Source organism: Bombina bombina, chromosome 4 (assembly GCF_027579735.1).
Source record: "Bombina bombina isolate aBomBom1 chromosome 4, aBomBom1.pri, whole genome shotgun sequence".
Classification (NCBI taxonomy): Eukaryota; Metazoa; Chordata; class Amphibia; order Anura; family Bombinatoridae; genus Bombina; species Bombina bombina.
Genome location: NC_069502.1, coordinates 927,040,920 through 927,058,966, shown reverse-complemented (window position 1 = coordinate 927,058,966; position 18,047 = coordinate 927,040,920). Strand labels below are relative to the sequence as shown.

Sequence of the window (18,047 nt, the reverse complement as noted above, 5' to 3'; positions counted from 1 at the left end):
AATGTTAGGTTTTACAAAGTTTGGCTAATATAATGTTATATAATTCTGCACTATGTTCAGAATTATATAACATTATTTTTGAGCTTTACTGTCCCTTTTAATTTGTCAAAACTCAAGTAGAGTTACAGGGTAAAATAAATGTTCCGCAGTTTAACATCAAGTATTCGTCAGAAAAGGAGGCTGTATACATATATTGATTTATAAAAATCTGTTACTCAGATGCAGTGACAACTTGCTTAGTTCTCATTCTTAAGCATTTTATAACTTTTTATAAATAACTTAACTTCTAACTGTGGAAGTGGGATTGGAGAGACTGGGCAAGGGGGGGAGGGGGGTATATGGGGAGGGAAGGCATGTGTAGGAGAGGGAGGGTGGGTGGAGGAGGAGAGGGAGGGTCTATCCCAGGTGAATGGTTGGCTTCATCTGACTGTAATTTTAGATTCTCAGCAATTTCAAGTTCATGGATCTGTAAGTGTGGTGGTAGTCAGATATATAGCGTCAGGTATACACATTCATATTCTGGGAGGTTTATAATAATTATAATGTGTCATGGTGACCAACCACGACACCTAACGATATAGCTATAAACAAGTAAACATAAACAAGTCTAGCATAAATATAGATATAACAAAATTAAGATTGTCAAGACTTATTTGCTGGCTCACTGCCCTCATGAAATCAGCTGAACTCCCTCTCCTAGAATATCCCAGGAGGGGCAGGGGGGGGAATCCAGCATCTGGGAGGAGACTCCGGGCCCATCCAGAAATCCTGATAGTGTTTCTTTGTGAGTTGGGGGGGATAAGGAGTTACAAGTGTCAGAGCCATTGGGGATTGCGTCTGGTGTCTCCCTCGTCCAAAGGCCATCTACCTTTTAGTTGTTCAGTCATTAAGTAGGTGCTATTCAGGAAGGGGGTCAGGATTTGTTGTCTAATGTTGGGGGAGAGGGATAGCAAGTAAGATTCCCATTTGGTCATAAATGATTTAATTATTTTTTCCATGTCACGGTCACCTTTAACGTCTGCTTGCTCTATTAGAAGTTGGGTGTGTAATAGGTGTTTAAATTGTGTCAGGTGTGGTGGTTTGTTGGAAATCCAATTATTGAGGATTACTTTCCTAGCTATGAGTATGGATGTGTTTAAAAAACGGTCTTGGGGAGAGAATTGGATATGGCCTCTTAAAAAGAGGACATCAAGCATTGATAAGGTTATGTGAGACCCACACACTTTTGATAGCCAGTATTGTATTTTAGCCTAATATTGGAGTATCTTGGGGCAGAACAAGTGCGGAATGTCTGGGTTAGGCAGGGAGCATTTGAGGCAATTATCAGATGCTTCAGGAACCCACTTAGCATGTAATTTAGGGGTGATACAGCTGAGGTGCATGAGTTTGAGATGTGATTCTCTATGATCAGATGCCAGTGTGGCCCTTGACAGTTCAAAACTAGTGGTCAGGACATCTTCGGTAATATCTAAGTTGGCATTCGCTTTCCAACTATCACACAATAGTCGTGTTATGTTGGCAGTTTTATTTTTGATGATTAGGTTGCAGATATGTGAGATAGAATGTGTCCCTTGTTTGGTTAGAGAGCATAGGTTGTCAATAGGGTTGCGAGTTGTGCAGTCAAGTCCGTACGTTAATAGTTTGCGGGCATAGTGGGAGCATTGAAGATATGCAAAGGTGCTGTGTCGGGGTAAGTTGAATTTTTCTTGAAGTGCTACTAGGGGTTGTATTTTGTTAGTAAGTGGTCCTATCAGTTGTCTTATTGAGGTTAGTCCCCTTTCTTCCCACATCTTAAAGATTTGAGTGGTCATTCCTGGTAGGAAGGTAGGATTGCCCTGTATCAGTGAGAGAGTCTTCACCACCTACAAAGTTTCGCCCATGCCCTTAGGGGGTCTCTATATAGGATGTTGTCTTTAATTTGGGCGGTAGGGAGTGCAAAGATGTGTGTGTGTGTGTGTGGTAGGAAGGCTCGACTGAGCGGGTGTATAATTTGTTTATCCAGTTGTTCATCACTGAAGACAGCTGTGCCCGCCAGCCACTCGAGGACTAGTTTGGCTAGTGTGGACCAGTTGTACCACTCTACAATTGGTAGTTTGAGGCCTTCTCTATCTGTTGGCATAGCCAACTTGAGGCAACTCATTCATTGTTTTTTATTGTTCCATGCAAAGCTAGAGAAGGTACTATTCACAGTTTGTAAGTCCTTTTGTGTAAGTAGGAGGGGTAGTAGTTGTAAGGGGTATAGAAGTTTGGGCATTGCTATCATTTTTATTAGGTTAATTCTACCGGACAGGGGATCGGTAGTTTTGACCATCCAGCTAGGAGCCTTTGTATTTGCGTAAGAATGGGGGGGGGGGGGGGGTATTGAGTTGGTAAATTTAAATTTGTGTTCGTATGTAAGTTAATTCCCAGGTATGTAAAGGAACCTATCATATTTTTAAGTGTCGTTTGAGTTGGGGGGGGGGGGCATTAGGGTTTCTTTTAAGAGAGGTATCAGTTCCGATTTTATCTAGGTTTACTTTATATCTGAAAATTGTTCCAAATTGGTTAAGTATTGTTATTAGTTTTGGGATTTCAGTGTTTGGGTTTTGGAGGTACAGCAGTAGGTCATCAGCATAGAGAGTCTGATAAGTGTAGGGTATGGGAGCTACTCCATTCAGAGTGTTCCTAATGTGGATGGCTAGTGGCTCTATCGCAAGGTTAAAAAGAAGAGGAGAAAGCGGGCAGCCCTGTCGGGTTCCCCTTTCCAGCAGGAAAGGCTGGGAGACCTCACCATTAACTATGATCATAGTTCTTGGGTTACGATAGTGTTTGGATGTGGTTGTGGAAGTCCCCAGTGATACCGAATTTGTCGAGAGGTTAGTAGGTTATCCCATTCCACTTTGTCAAATGCCTTCTCCTCATCTGTTAGGCGTTATCTTATAACTGGGGGTATCGCTTGACACCCAGTTATAAGTATTCAACACCTTCACCTGGAACTGAATGGGTTACCTTTACGAGTTTTATCTCGGGAACAACAATCAGACAGATAGCAAGTAAAGTCTAATCGCTGTTCTGCTTATTATAAGGCATCACATACTTTTATAGACCATGGTTACAGTGTATGGGGTTAAACAATGATGTAATCATAGCCACACCATCTCATCTTACACAGTATGCTTGGAACTTCATTAAAAAGAAGGAATAAAAAGGAGTATTTTTAATGAGCGTGGAGTGTTAGATAAAAGTATACCTGGGCGCATTGCCCAACACATAGCAAGGCCATCGGACAAATTATTGAGATAAAGTGTTCAGCTTAGAACATTAACATATTTTTTTTTCTCACGGCATAATAAGCTATGTTATAATGAACTATAATAAACCTTAATCTTATCTCTATCATCTCTATCTCTATCATCTCTATCTCTATCATCTCTATCATCTCTATCTCTATCATCTCTATCTCTATCATCTCTATCTCTATCATCTCTATCTCTATCATCTCTATCATCTCTATCTCTATCATCTCTATCTCTATCTCTATCATCTCTATCTCTATCATCTCTATCTCTATCTCTATCATCTCTATCTCTATCTCTATCATCTCTATCTCTATCTCTATCATCTCTATCTCTATCTCTATCATCTCTATCTCTATCATCTCTATCTCTATCATCTCTATCTCTATCTCTCTCGCATGGAGTTTATGCGTCCCTCACTTCTAGCTTGCTTGAAGTGAGAGATCACCACTAAAGTCTTGTGAATGTTTGTGACTGACAAGCAATGTCTCATGAAACCGTTTTTTTTTTTTTTTTTTTTAAATATCTTTATTTTTCGTGTGCCAAGTACAGAAAGCCCAAGACAATAATAATTCAGCATAAATAGAAATGTTACAGAATTTAACTTGACTAGGACATTATGAAATTCGTCTGTTCTGATTCTTACCTTCAACAGAAGATAGGTCAATGGCTAACATGGAGAGTAAAATCTTGTTGTTGGTATAGTCATAATTTATGAACATTCGGTCAGTCCTCCTATAAGGCACATTTTTCTTATAAACAAAATAATTTTTATTAACTTAAACTAACATTTGCCAGCTCAGGCTGCTTCACCTCATCTCCCCTAGTCCTCAGTTTCATGATTAGTCAAACTGCCACTCGCCTCTCAGGTTAGCTTCTAATATGTACTCTGTGTTTCGAAAAGGTGCCATAACCATTTTTCGCAACGGGATTGGGAGCGTGAGAATAAATGGTTCCCATTTTGTAACAAAAGACCTCACTCTATTAGTGACGTCTCCCAATCCGTCTGATTGTTCAATGAGCATTTGACTTAGCAGTGTTTGCTTCAACTGTGTCACAGTAGGTGGGTTACGTTTGAGCCAATTCTGAAATATCAGTCGCCTGGCTATTAAGACTATGTTGAACAGAAATAGTTTAGAGTTTCTCGGGATTCCCTCGAAGTCTAACAATGTAATGGCTCTAAGTGTCAGTTCTTTAGTGTGAGTGTGCAGGCTTAGGTTTGCCCAGTAAGATGTCATCTTCCAAAACCTAACAAGCTTGGGACAGTTCCATAACATGTGCCTAATGTCTGCGTCTTCTCTCCCACACTTTGGGCATTTATTATCTCTTTCTGCTTTCCATTTCTGGAATTTCCTGGGTGTTATATAACTGTCGTGTATGAGTTTGAAATGTGACTCCCTGATTTCTGACGAGAGAGTGGCTCGCTTAACCTTATGTATACTTTCCTCGATCTCTTTACTGGTCACCTCCTCCCCTAACAGGGAGCTCCAGAGCTCAGCAAGTCTACTTAGGCATGAGGTGCTCGTAGTACTATTTAGCCTCTTATATAGTGGTGATATTGATGTGATACCTTGCTCTACTAACTTTACACTTTGTACTATCTGTGACTGTGCACCACCTCTATTCTCTCTCAATAGTGTGGAGTAGTAGTGCCTAGCCTGCAGGTAAGCATAGTGGTGTGTCCTAGGGAGTCCAAACTCGCGTCTCAGCTCATCAAAAGTTTGCATGTGAGTTCCCTCTGGCATTATCGTCTGGCCCACTGTACGTAGGCCTAGCTCTTTCCAGTGAAGAAAGGCTTCAGATGTGATTCCCGCAGGGAATTCAGGGTTACCCCCCCATGGTAGATAAGCTATTAACCTATGGTCTCCTCCCAGGTGTTTACAGGCTAGTCTCCAGGCTCTCGCCGGTTCGTTCAGTAGGTCAATGTCATTGAGGTATTTAGTCGCCTGTGAGTGGGTCATATGGGGTATCATTTCTAGTGTCCAAGGTTTTATCAGTGTGTTTTCCAATTTAGTGTTTGTGAATTTTTCCTGCCCCGTCAACCAATCTATAGTAAATTTACACTGAGCTGCCCAGTTATAAAGTTCAAAGTTAGGTAACGCCAGGCCACCCGTCTCACGTGGTGCTGTGAGTTTAGAATAGCTAATCCTGTGTTTCTTATTAGACCATATAAATTGAAGGACCGTCCTCACTACGTTCTGCATGTCAGTTTTTTTAAGTATGAATGGTAGTGTCTGGAAGAAATAGAATATTTTTGGGAAGTAGACCATTTTTATAAGACTTACTCTGCCTGATAGGGATAGAGGAAGCGGGGACCATGTTTTAAGCAAGTTCTTCAGCTGTCCCAGCAGGGGACCATAGTTTATCGAGTACCACTTCCGCGGATCAACATTAAGAGTTACTCCCAGGTACCTAAAATTCCCTTCCACTACCTTAAAGTCATAATTAGGGATTTGCCTGTCACTCTTTGATAGAAGCCATATTAACTCTGTTTTATCAGTGTTAATCGCATATCCAGAGATCTTACTAAACTCTTCTATTAACTCCATTAATTTGGGTATATTCTTGCTGGGATCTTGAACAAATAGCACCATGTCATCTGCAAAAAGCGAGACATGTGAGACAGTATCACCTATCTGCATTCCCTCTAGTTGTTGTCTGATTCTCCACGCTAACGGCTCGATAGCAATGTCAAAAAGAAGCGGAGACAGGGGGCAACCCTGTCTCGTGCCTCTATGTAGCAGAAAAGGTGATGTGGCAGTCCCGTTCACAAGGATAGATGCCTGCGGGGCCCTATATAAATTGGATACCGCGGTAACAAATGAGCCTTCTATTCCCATCTTCCCCAAAGTATGGAAGAGGTGTTCCCACAGGACCTTATCAAAGGCCTTTTCAGCGTCGATTAGTAATAAGGCTGCTTCTCTATGACTATCTCTCTTCTTACTATCTTGGGACAACTGCCAGTAATATTGAATAACTGTCTGGACCCTTCTGATGTTAAGGACAGATGATCTTCCTTTGACAAAACCAGTCTGGTCGCTATGAATAAGCGACGGTAGGATCCCTGCCAGTCTATTCGCCAGAATTTTTGTTAGGATTTTATAGTCCTGGTTAAGTAGGGATATAGGGCGATAAGACTGTGTCAGGAGTGGGTCCCGTCCCTCCTTTGGTATGATGCTAATGTTAGCTTCTGCAAATCTAACCGAGGGTACCACCGAGTCATCTAATAAGCCATTAAACAGTTTCTCCAAGGCCCCAGCTATGTCTGATCCCATTATTTTGCAGAACTCCGCCGGAAGTCCATCAGGTCCCGGGGATTTCTCTAGCTTTAGATGTTTAATTGTGGCTATTATTTCCTCTTTAGCGATGGGGGAATTGAGCTCGTTAAGTTGGTTCTGCTCTATTTTTGGTAGCTGGATCGAAGTCCAGAATCTCTCCCTATCCACGTCGAGCACATGGTGTGTCGAGTAAAGTCTCTTATAGAAGTCAGTGAAGGCATCTTGAATATCGGTTTCTTTATTTAATAGGGTTTCTCCCTGCTTTATCGCTAAGACAGAAGTCCTTGTCCTAGTCAATTTGGTCACTCTAGCTAGTAGCTTCCCAGTTCTGTTCCCAAACCTGTAGTACTTGGCTTGAAGTCTAGCATGGGCTTTGTTGGTTTGTTGGAATATGTAGTTGTCCCTAAGTGTTTTGGCTTCCTTATATTTCTGCCTATTTGTGTTGTTAGGATTCCTGAGATATTTGTTTCTTGCGTTTAAAAGGCATACTAAGAGGTGGTCTGTTTTTGATTTATGTTGTTTTTTAAGGGATGTGGCGTAAGCGGATATGGCCCCTCTCAGGACAGCCTTGGCCGTTTCCCAGAATAGAAGGGGATCATCTGTGTGTTCTTTATTAAGGTCTGAGTATGTATGCCATTCGCCCAGAATATGTCTATAGAAATTTGGGTCTCTGTACAGGTATGTTGGAAAGACCCATTTGTTAGATTTGTGATTGGAGGCTCCTGTATGAATTTTTACCTCTATGGGTGCATGGTCAGAAATCGTTATGGGATCTATTGCGGCTTCTTCTACTCTAGGACACAACATTGAAGAGACCAGAAAGTAGTCTAGTCTCGACAAGGTATCCTTTGCTACAGACATGCATGTGTATTCCCTATTTTCTGGGTACTTGGCTCTCCACACATCCTGCAGGCTTAAAGACTTCGCTAGCGTGCGTATTATCAGTGTTTATTTTTTAGAATTATAAGCTCTCTGGGGCTTTGGTGTGTTTCTGTCAGGGTTAGAAAATCTATCTGCAGGGACCTGTGGGGCAATATTAAAGTCCCCTCCGATAAGGAGGGGTGAGTTAGTGAATCTTATTATCTCTGAGTGTAGTGTCCTCCAGAACATTTGTTTTTGAGTTTGTGGTCCATATACACCTACCAGCGCGAAGGATAATCCCCCGATTTCTAATTGAATCATGACAAATCTCCCTTCCTGATCGGTCTGTGTTTTGGTGATAGTGTATTGTAGGTTCTTCCTGAACAGGATCGCTACCCCTCTAGCTCTCCGTTGTTCGTATGGTGTAAAGATTACCTCTCCTACCCAAGCTTGTTTCAGTTTCTGGTGTTCTAGCTGTGATAAGTGTGTCTCCTCTAGAATGGCAATGTCAGCTCGTCTAGAGTGTAGGTAACGTAATATGGACCTACGCTTTTGTGGGGAAGTGATGCCTCCCACATTCCAGCTCATAATGGCTAGTGGACTACTCAGCGTGATGTAATTTCCTGTGTGCTTTATGTGCCGGTGTGTATGGTGTCGTAGGGTTTTGTGTAGCAGTGGCATTGAAATACCTTGAACACTCCATCTGTTGTATGATCATGTGCTGTCGACTAAGGCTAATCTGTCCCCTCATTGGACCCCGGAGAGAGAGGTGAGCATCCCGCTGGCAAGACAAAGAAAAATTCAGTGAAAAACATAGAAAACAATACAAAACATACATCACAATTGTCAACAAATCAAACCAGTTCTTCCACAACATTTGACCAGTTATTCTGGTCTGGTTTCCTTGTGTGAGCAGTACACCTCACCCTTAGTTTGGTCTCTTATTGAAAAAAATCGTTTACTAATTAACTAAACGGCTGTAGTCTAAATCCCCCTCCCCCCTCAGGCTCCCAATTCCTAAACAGGATCAGCTTAGTAGTAACAATGAAGGATAAAACAAGTAAGAAACAAACAAAATTCCTAAGCTGGTGATGAGTCCAACTACTTGATTACTATAGGATAGCACTGCAAATAAATAAAGGGGGGGATTTCTCTCTTCCCTAATTTATTCCCAACAGAATATTATAAGAACTAAACTTAGACATTTTTCAATATCTGCTCCCCACCATAACTTCAGTTACATCTAATAGCTTTTGAGGCAAAAACCCCCTGTGTATTGAGAGTTGGAATTTAGTAAGTAACCCCTTATGGGTCTTTCATTTCTCCTCTGCGTTGTATAAAGTGTCTCAAGTCCTGTACCATTGCAGAGTTTAGTTCATTTCCGTTCAAGTATCTTTGGCTACCAGTTCTTGCTCCTGTCTAAGAAATTTCTGCAGATGTCTGGGGTCTTCAAAGAACTTGACTCCCTGTTGGGTCTGAAGTCTAAGTCTCGCTGGGAACAGCAATGAGAAGGGGCGCCCTGATTCTGCAAATGACTTGCAGTAGGGCGAGAACTCTCTTCTTCTTCTGGAAATTTCTGCAGAGTAATCTTGGAAGATTAATATTTTTGTCCCCTCAAAGATCAGGGGAGAGTTCTGGCGATATGCTCTTAGTATCAGGATCTTATCTTTGAAGTTAAGGTATCGGATCATTACTTGGCGGGGCCCTCTAGTATTTTTCTGATCTTGGTTCATGTTGCCTACCCTGTGGGCTCTCTCAACAACACACGGTATATCATCCAGCTTCAAATGAAGCAAAGCTGGCAGAGTGCGTTCAGCAAATTCGATTAAGTCCGTGTTTGGCACAGTTTCTGGTAATCCAACAATTCGCAGGTTGTTGCGCCTTGAGCGGTTCTCAAGATCATCAACTTTGTCAAGCAATATTTTATTTTGAGCTTCAAGCGCAGCGATCTTGGTAGTACTTTCTCTTTGCAGGACCTCTCCATCTCCCACTCTTTGTTCGATATGCTGAAGTCTGGAGGAAAAGGACTTAAAATCTGATGACAATGAGTCCATCCCTGTCTGCAATTGCTCTATCTTGGGCAAAAAAAGTGTTGAAATTTGTGAGACAATAGGGTGAGTGTCTGTCAAGATTTCCTCAGCCGTGTCCGCTACCATGTTTTCTGCAGCGTGTACTTCCACTGTGGCTTTGGATTTTCTTTCCTGGTTTTTTTGCCTATTGGACATGGTGCCAGTGGCTTTAATGAAACTTGAATAGTACTTCTGCATGCACCTATCCAACACTCCACTCCTACCTCCAGTAGTTGTGTGCAGGGGAGAGAGCTAAGATTTTAAAGCCCAGAGGGTAGTGTCCGTTAGCCAGGTCTTAAGTAACTGATCCGAGCAGCAATCATATAGTATTCATTCCTTTGCAGTATGTAGGGTATGGTGTACTAATTTGTTACTGCGTCATAACTGATTGTGGTTCAAGTAAAATTTGCCCTGGAAGCCTCTCTGCAGGGTCTGCGTTCATAGCGAGTTTGCTGTGCTAACGTGTCGATGATGCATGTACTGTACCCTCTCAAAGCAAGGTTCTCACAGCACCCCCTTCAGCGTGTAATATGTCTGTATAAACTTATATAAACCAGCCCAGTCCGCAGAGGAAGAACCAGAGAGGGGAGAGAAAAAAGAGTGCTATGGCGACTGAGTAGCCACATGGGTGACCGGGGCCTTGTACACTGTCTGCTTGTCGCCAGTTGTAGTGAGAGCTTTAACGCTATTAGTGTGTAGGATAGCGTGATCAGAATTAACAATATTTAACAGTCTCTGGTGTGTGTTGACTTCAGCCCCCCTGCTTCTGCTCCCTTTCACCTGAAAATAGCAAAATGGCGGTTCTTCTCTCTCTTGCCTCCCGGCCCTCCTCCTCCGATGTGCCGTTCTTTGTCTCTTGTGTTCTCCGGTTGAGCCCAAGTTAACCCCCAGCTGTGCAGGGTTGCATCTGATGGGGTTCCGATGTGTGCTCTTTTTTCCTGTAGCGCGGTCTGCGGTAGCTACGGCTGCTGTGGCTTTTAAAATTGTTCCGGTAGGGGAGCCGTTGGTGTTGGCTCCTACCTGTGACAAGTCCGGACAGGTCTTGAGGTATACCTGTCAAGGATCAGCGGTATTACGGTAGTTTACGGTCGTCAATAAGGGAATTTGGGAGCTATGAGCACGGAGCTCCTCTTCCCTGCGACCGTTCACTCCGCCCGCCCACCGGAAGTCCATCTCATGAAACCGGTTTTATCTATATGGATGATGCTTCCCACCACTTTGGCCAGTCTATTTGCTAATATGACTGTAGAGTTTATAATCATTGTTCAACAATGATATGGGCCTGTATGAAGTGGCTAGTCTCGGGTCTCTGTCAGGTTTTGGGATTAAGCACGTGTCCATCTACGAAGTCTGTTGCGGGTTGGGCCGTGTTTTTGAGGTATGCTGTGAATGATTGGGCTAAGGGAAGGCTAAGTTCTTTTTGGAGAAATTTGTAATATTCTATTGGGATTTTGTCCTTTGCCTAACTTGGCGGTTCTTATTGATTTCTGTACCTCTGGAACTGTTATTGGTGCATTTAGAAGGTCTAGCTGTTCGGGAGAGAGGGTGTTTTTTTTTGTTTTGTTTTTTTTTTGGGACCAAAATTTGTCTCTCGCTGGGTGATGCCGTGTGTCTGGAGTAAAGGTCTTTGTAAAAGCTTGCAAATTACTTTGTAATTTTCCTATTGTCTGTTTGGGGGATTCTGTTACAGATTATGGAGGGGATTTGTAATTTAGGGGAGACTAGCTTTACCGCATTGGCCAATAGTGTTCCTGTCCTGTTTCCAAATCTGTAGAAACGTCCCTTTCTGTGGCATTGAAAGGTTAGGTCTTGCTGCTTAACTGCTTTCGAGGCATTCCAGAAGAGCCCTGTTGTGTCTTGGCGTTGAGCGTTGAATTTAGCATATTCTAGCCATTGTGTCTTTAGGTGTTTTTGGAACTCTAGGTTGTAGTATAGGTACGTGGGAAACATTCATGCTCTTTGGGAGGAGTTTTGGTTAGTAGGTTGTAATTCTAGCCATATACGGGCATGATCAGAGATCACTACATCGGTAATATGAGTGCGCAGGATTTGATTGTTTAGGTGTGGTGAGCATAGGAAGTAGTCAATTCGGGATAATGACCCTTGCGTCTTAGAGGCACAGGTGAAGTCTCTTTGAGTAGGGTAGTGTTGTCTCTAAGTCTGTAAGCCCTAGGGAGGTTTTGAAGGCTGTGATGGTGGCGATTTCCGATTTTATACCTTATGGAATGTATTTTGATGTCATTCTCTTTGCCTGTAGTGCAAGGAGGAGGTGAAGTTTAGGTGTCTGATGAGAAGTTTTCTTCAATCAAGATTTTTTTTTTTTTTTTTTTTAGCAGAATAAGCTTACTGTTCTTTTCTGGGGTCTAGCCTAGTCCACTTCAGTCTCTTCAGTAGGGCAGTGGTGGCTTTTGAGCACTTGAGAACTTGTGAGGTACAATCCTCACTGCGTTTTCTCAAGAATCTGCTGTGCTAACTAGAAAACCTGAGTAGGTTTACTCAGTTTTTCTCTCTTCACAGGTCCATGCGAGGTGCTGCACCCTCTCAAACCAGGTGAGCTGTCCTGCTGCCGGACAGCACTTTCAGGTAAGTGCCATTTTAATTTTCTTTTGTAAGGAGATTGCTGGCTTTTGTTACAGCTAAAATCTGTCTTATTTAATATGGGACTTTATTAAACCTTCATGTTTGGGTATTGAGACTGTGAGGTGATCTATGGTGGCTCAGTGTGTTATAATAGTTTTTATACTTTAACTTTTGGTCATGGAGATTACTATTGTAAGCCGTTTTTTTTTGGCAGTTAGGGCTCTGTAACTGCTCTGTATTTGAAAATGATCTGCAGGACAGGTAGGCACCTGAGTAAAGCTTCCTCCCAGAGGCAGGTTTCTCCTCTCCAGATTATCTGTAGACCAGATAAAAAGAGAGGTGTTCTTACATTGTGTCAAGGACATTGCCGCCCTGGGGGTAATGGTTCCAGTTCCAATTTAGGAAAGGGGTCTGGGATTTTACTCAGATCTGTTCGTAGTTCCCAAAAAGGAGGGAACTTTTTGACCAATCTTAGATCTAAAATGTTTAAACAAGTTTCTCAGAGTGCCATCCTTCAAGATGGAGACTATACGCTCCATTCTTCCATTGGTACAAGAGGGTCAGTTCATGACAACCATATACCTAAATGATGCATACCTTCATGTTCCCATTCACAGGGACCATCACAAGTTTCTGAGATTCGCCTTTTTGAACAATCATTTCCAATTTATGGCCCTTCCATTTGGCCTTGCCACAGCTTCCAGAAGATTTTCGACTCTTGTCTTGCCCTTCAGTCCTCTCCACGGCCGTCAGTGGCTCAATGTATGGAGGTAATCGGCCTGATGGTAGCTTCCATGGACATCATTCCTTTTGCTCGGTTCCATCTCAGACCTCTGCAGTTATGCATGCTCAGACAATGGAACGTGGACTATACTGTCCTGTCTCTGTGTTTAGATCTAGATAAGGCGTCAATAGACTCTCTTCCGTGGTGGCTTTCTCAGGATCATCTCTCCCAGGGTACTTGCTTCCACAGACCCTCCTGGGTGATTGTGACCACAGATGCCAGCCTTCTAGGTTGGGGAGCAGTATAGGGCTCGTTGAAGGCTCAGGGTTAATGGACTCAGGAGGAGTCAGTTCTGCCTATAAACATCTTGGAGCTGAGAGCAATCTTCAATGCTCTTCTGGCCTGGCCTCAGTTAGCCTTAGCCCGGTTTATTAGATTCCAGTCGGACAACATAACCTTGGTGGCCTATATCAACCACCAGGGGGGAACTCAGAGTTCCTTGGCCATGACAGAGGTGGCCCGAATTATTCAGTGGGCGGAGACCCACAACTGCTGTTTTTCTGCGATCCACATCCCAGGAGTGGACAATTGGGGATTGGATTTTCTGAGCAGACATAGTTTTCATCCTGGGGAGTGGGAACTTAATTTGGATGTGTTTTCCAGCTTGACCTTCAAGTGGGGGCAGCCGGAGTTGGATCTCATGGCTTCTCGTCAGAATGCCAAACTCCAGAGATACGGCTCGAGGTCAAGCGATCTGCAGGCATTTCTGATCGATGCTCTAGCAGTTCCTTGGAACTTCAGTCTAGCATACTTGTTTCCTCCGTTTGCTCTCTTTCCAAGAGTCATTGCTCGAATCAAGCAGGAGAGGGCATCAGTAATTCTCATAACCCCGGCGTGTCCTCGCAGGATTTGGTATGCAGACCTAGTGGAAATGTCATCCTTGCCACCTTGGAGACTGCCTCTGAGGAAGGACCTTCTACTTCAGGGTCCCTTCCTTCATCCAAATCTCGTTTCTCTGAAGCTGACTACTTGGAGATTGAACGCTTAGTTTTATCTAAGCATGGATTTTCAGAGTCAGTCATTGAGACCTTGATTCAGGCTGGCGTAAATTCTTGTATTGGTGCGAATCCAAAGGATACTCTTGGAGTAGAGTAAGGATTCCTAGGATTTTGTCCTTTCTCCAGTATGGTCTGGAGAAGGGTTTGTCGGCAAGTACTCTAAAGGGTCAGATTTCGGCATTGTCTATTTTATTACATAAGCGCTTGGCGGATGTGCCAGACATGCAATCGTTTTGTCAGGCCTTGGTTAGAATTCGGCCTGTGTTTAAACCTGTTACTCCTCCATGGAGTCTTAACCTTGTTCTTAAAGTTTTACAACAGGCTCTGTTTGAGCCTATGCATTCTTTAGATATTAAGATGTTATCTTGGAAACTTTTTGTTTCTTGTTGCTATTTCTTCTGCTCGGAGAGTTTCTGAACTCTCTGCTTTATAGTGTGATTCCCCTTATCTTATATTTCACTCTGATAAGGTGGTTCTGCGTACTAAGTTTGGTTTCCTGTCCAAGGTTGTTTCGGTCAACCATATTAATCAGGAAATTGTTGTACCTTCTTTGTGTCTTAATCCTTCTTCTCACAAAGAACACTTGTTGCATAATCTGGATGTTGTGCGAGTGCTAACATTTTATTTGCAGGCAACTAAGGACTTTCGTCAGTCTTCTGCATTGTTTGTTTGCTTTTCTGGGAAACGCAAGGGTCAGAAAGCTACGGCTACTCCACTTTCCCTTTGGCTGAAGAGCGTTATTTGCTTGGCTTTGAGATTGCTGGACAACAACCACCTGAGAAAATCACAGTTCATTTCACAAGGGCAGTTTCTACTTCCTGGGTCTTTAAAAATGAAGCTTCTGTGGAACAGATTTGCAAGGCTGCAACTTGGTCATCTTTGCACACTTTTTCCAAATTCTATAAATTCGATACTTTTGCCTGGGTTGGGGCTTCTTTTGGGAGAAAGGTTCTTCAAGCAGTGGTGCCTTCTGTTTAGGGTAACTGTCTTGTCCCTCCCTTATCATCTGTGTCCTCTAGCTTGGGTATTGGTTCCCAACAGTAATTGATGATGATCCGTGGACTCACCGTGTCATTAGAAAGAAAACAAAATGTATGCTTACCTGATAAATTTCTTTCTTTCTTGACACGGTGAGTCCACGGCCCACCCTGTATTCAGACAGTTTCTTTTTATATAAACCTTAGGCACCTACTTCCTTTCTCTCCTTTCCCTTTGGTTGAATGACTGGGGGATTGTGGGTAGGGGAGTGATATTTAACAGCTTTGCTGTGGTGCTCTTTGCCTCCTCCTGCTGGCCAGGAGTGATATTCCCAACAGTAATTGATGATGATCCGTGGACTCACCGTGTCAAGAAAGAAATACATTTATCAGGTAAGCATAAATTTTGTTTTTCCTAGCATCTGTATGCCTTGAGGACTGCTAGTTTTTCCTGGTAGCGCAGTAACTTGAACATGACCTGTCTGGGGCGTTGGTTGGGTCTGGACGGTAGAGTGTCTGCCTCTATTCTATGTGCCCTCTCCACATCAAGCGGTAAAGTGTCAGGATCCAGCTGTAGTAGTTTGGGTAGTGTTAGGGCTGTGAACTCCATCAGGTCTTTGTTCTTGATCGACTCAGGCACCCCCACCACCCTTAGGTTGTTGTGGTGGGAACGGTTTTCGAGGTCATCAAGTTTCTTTTGAAGTGTGAAGTTCTGGCATTCTAGCCTTTGTATGGTGACGGAGTACGAATATTGAGTGTCTTCAACATCTAAAATCCTCTGTTCTGCTTGCTGTAGGCGTGTAGAGTATTGCCTGATCTCGGTAGTGAGGGTGTCCCGCCTGTAGTGACTCCATTTTGGGGAGGAAAAAGGCCTTCAAGTCGTTTAGCAAGGATTGTGAATCCTCTTGATGTCGTTCTTTGTCAGGGGGTACAGTTAGTTCTATCTTGGAGTCTGGTGTTTGCTTCTGCTTTCTTTCCGCTAGTTTCTGCTTGCCTGCTATAATAGGTATGGAGTGTGTGGCAGAGACTTTGAACTACTTGTCCACTTTCATAAGAGGCAGCTGAATTGATAGCTCACACGCAGCTTTCCCGCCAGAGATTGTAGCAAATAAAAGGACAGTAGAGATCTGCTTTGTGTTAGGATTTCATTCTTGTGAGGAGTGTTTGGGTTCGTGGTCAGCAGGTGTAGGCCTCTGGTGTTCCTCTCATAAACCTTTTTTTAAAGAGTATGATCCTTTCAAGTGGCTCAGAATTGAGAGGAGAAGACGGGGGGAGGGAAGTCCCTTATAAGGTAATAGTCTCTGATGAGAGGCCTGGCGGCGGGAGGGTGACGCTCAGTGTTATGCACCTGGTTTTTCTGGCCTAAGGCCTTTGATATCTGCCACACACAGATCTGATGGTAGTACTGTTTTGTGGGTCTCTTGGCAGTGGTTTCCCAAAGCAGTTCCTAGAATTACTTGTCTGGGCTGCTTTGTCAGTGGGGGCTTTTGGTGCTGGTGCTGTGCTCTGTAGTCCAGCTTTCTGCCGGATGGGGAGCTCTGAGGTCCCTGGGGTAGTAGGGGGTGTAGTAGCAGCTAGGGTTATGCTACTGCGCTAGCCTGGGTGATTTGTGGTGGTGCAGGTGCTTTATTTGTTGCTGCAAGGGTGTTTGAGGCCTGTGTGACCTTTACGTTCTTTCCTGCACTGCGTGCAGTCTCACTAGTCTTCCAGCTATGTTGTGGCTATGTCTGCACAAGCAGAGGAGTCCCAGATGCCGCTTTGGGTGCTTGTGCCCTGTAGAGGAGTGGAGAATCTGTGGGGCTAGGGAGCCGGTCCTTCCAAGTTGTCGCCCTTGGGTCTGGTGGCTTTAAGTGCGTGTTGCTTCACGGGGACAAGGGCGATGTCAGTGGGCCCTTCACGCTGTTTGGTCAGTTGGAGCTGCCAGTAGTTTGTCGCCCAACAAGCCTGTGGCGTGGGAGCGGTGGATGGCACTTTTTTGGCCTGTTTTTGGTGCTGTGTGTTTGGAGCTCTTCTTGTACACCACCATTCGATTGCTACGCCCACCAGAAGTTCCCGTGGAGAATGATTATACAAGAACCAGCACTGATTGGATAAAATGCAAGAGTGTAAAAAGCACTGAGACAAGGGGCAGTCTGCAGGGGCTTAGATACAGGTAATTATAGAGGTAAAAAGTATATTAATATAACAATGTTGGTTATGCAGAACTGGAGAATTAGTAATAAAGGGATTATCTATATTTTTAAAGAATAAAACAATTTTCAAGTACATTATCTATTTCATTGACGCATATAAATATTTTATAGCTATGAAATAACCTCCCAACAGAATTCTGCACCGCTTAAAAATAAGTGATATTATTATTATTAACACAAATAATAATGTATTTTCTTAACAATGTCCACATTTTAGCTCTGCATTTTGTTGGGACCACAATATCTAGAGCAGAGGATCTCTAGCTGGCCATCCCTGTATTAAATAATTTACTACTATTTTAATTTATCAAAGACACAAAATGTCCACAGGTGTCCCATAAGTAAGTTTATATTTGCAAAGTGTCAATGTCCTTCCTAGGAAGATTATACCTATTGCTGATATTTATGTATATTTAATCAGTAGCACAGTTCTCCGTTTTTTGTCTTTAGTGTTAGACTTGCACATTATAAAAGCTGGGCAAAGGCAGCTGACAATACTTCACTGTGCCCTCAGTGTAATGAAAAAATGCATCTGATTTACTGATGTTGTAAACCTAGAATAGATTTTTTTAGTGAATATAAACCTTACATCTTGAAGTTCCAGTGAGAGAACATCTGTGCTATACATAACTACTAATCTCAATGCCAACTTGTTTCATCTGGAAGAATGCCAGTATTATCAGGGTGCGTTACAATGTACTTCTTCAAGAACTGAGAATGAGAATGTGCAAATGATGAAACATTGAAGGCATTGATGGTCTTGTTTTCTTTTTTCTCTAAAATCTCCTATAATTCATAACAGGTCGCAGTGGTATTGGTCACGATGAACTAAAGAAAAGAAAAAGAGAAGAAGATCTAGAAAACTATAGGAGAAAAATTCATTCAATGAAACACAACGAGGCAAAAGCAGCTGAAGACTTCAGGTACATTTTCTGTCTTAGTACACTAGTTTAAAAAGGTATTCTACAACACCCTCTGTTTCTTTTATATTGCATTGGGAAGTTAATTTGCATATCCATACCCAGAATGCTCT

The 18,047-nt window shown here is 42.9% G+C and overlaps 1 protein-coding gene across 2 annotated transcripts in view; it reads left to right on the top strand.

Moving 5' to 3' along the window:
* GPATCH11 (G-patch domain containing 11) overlaps positions 1-18,047 on the top strand; it is a 178,957-nt gene that overhangs the window by 23,133 nt on the left and 137,777 nt on the right. For both annotated transcript variants that reach the window (XM_053711881.1, XM_053711882.1), the window contains one exon: positions 17,817-17,937. In XM_053711881.1, the coding sequence (XP_053567856.1) occupies positions 17,817-17,937 (121 nt within the window). The remainder of the gene's footprint in view (positions 1-17,816; positions 17,938-18,047) is intronic.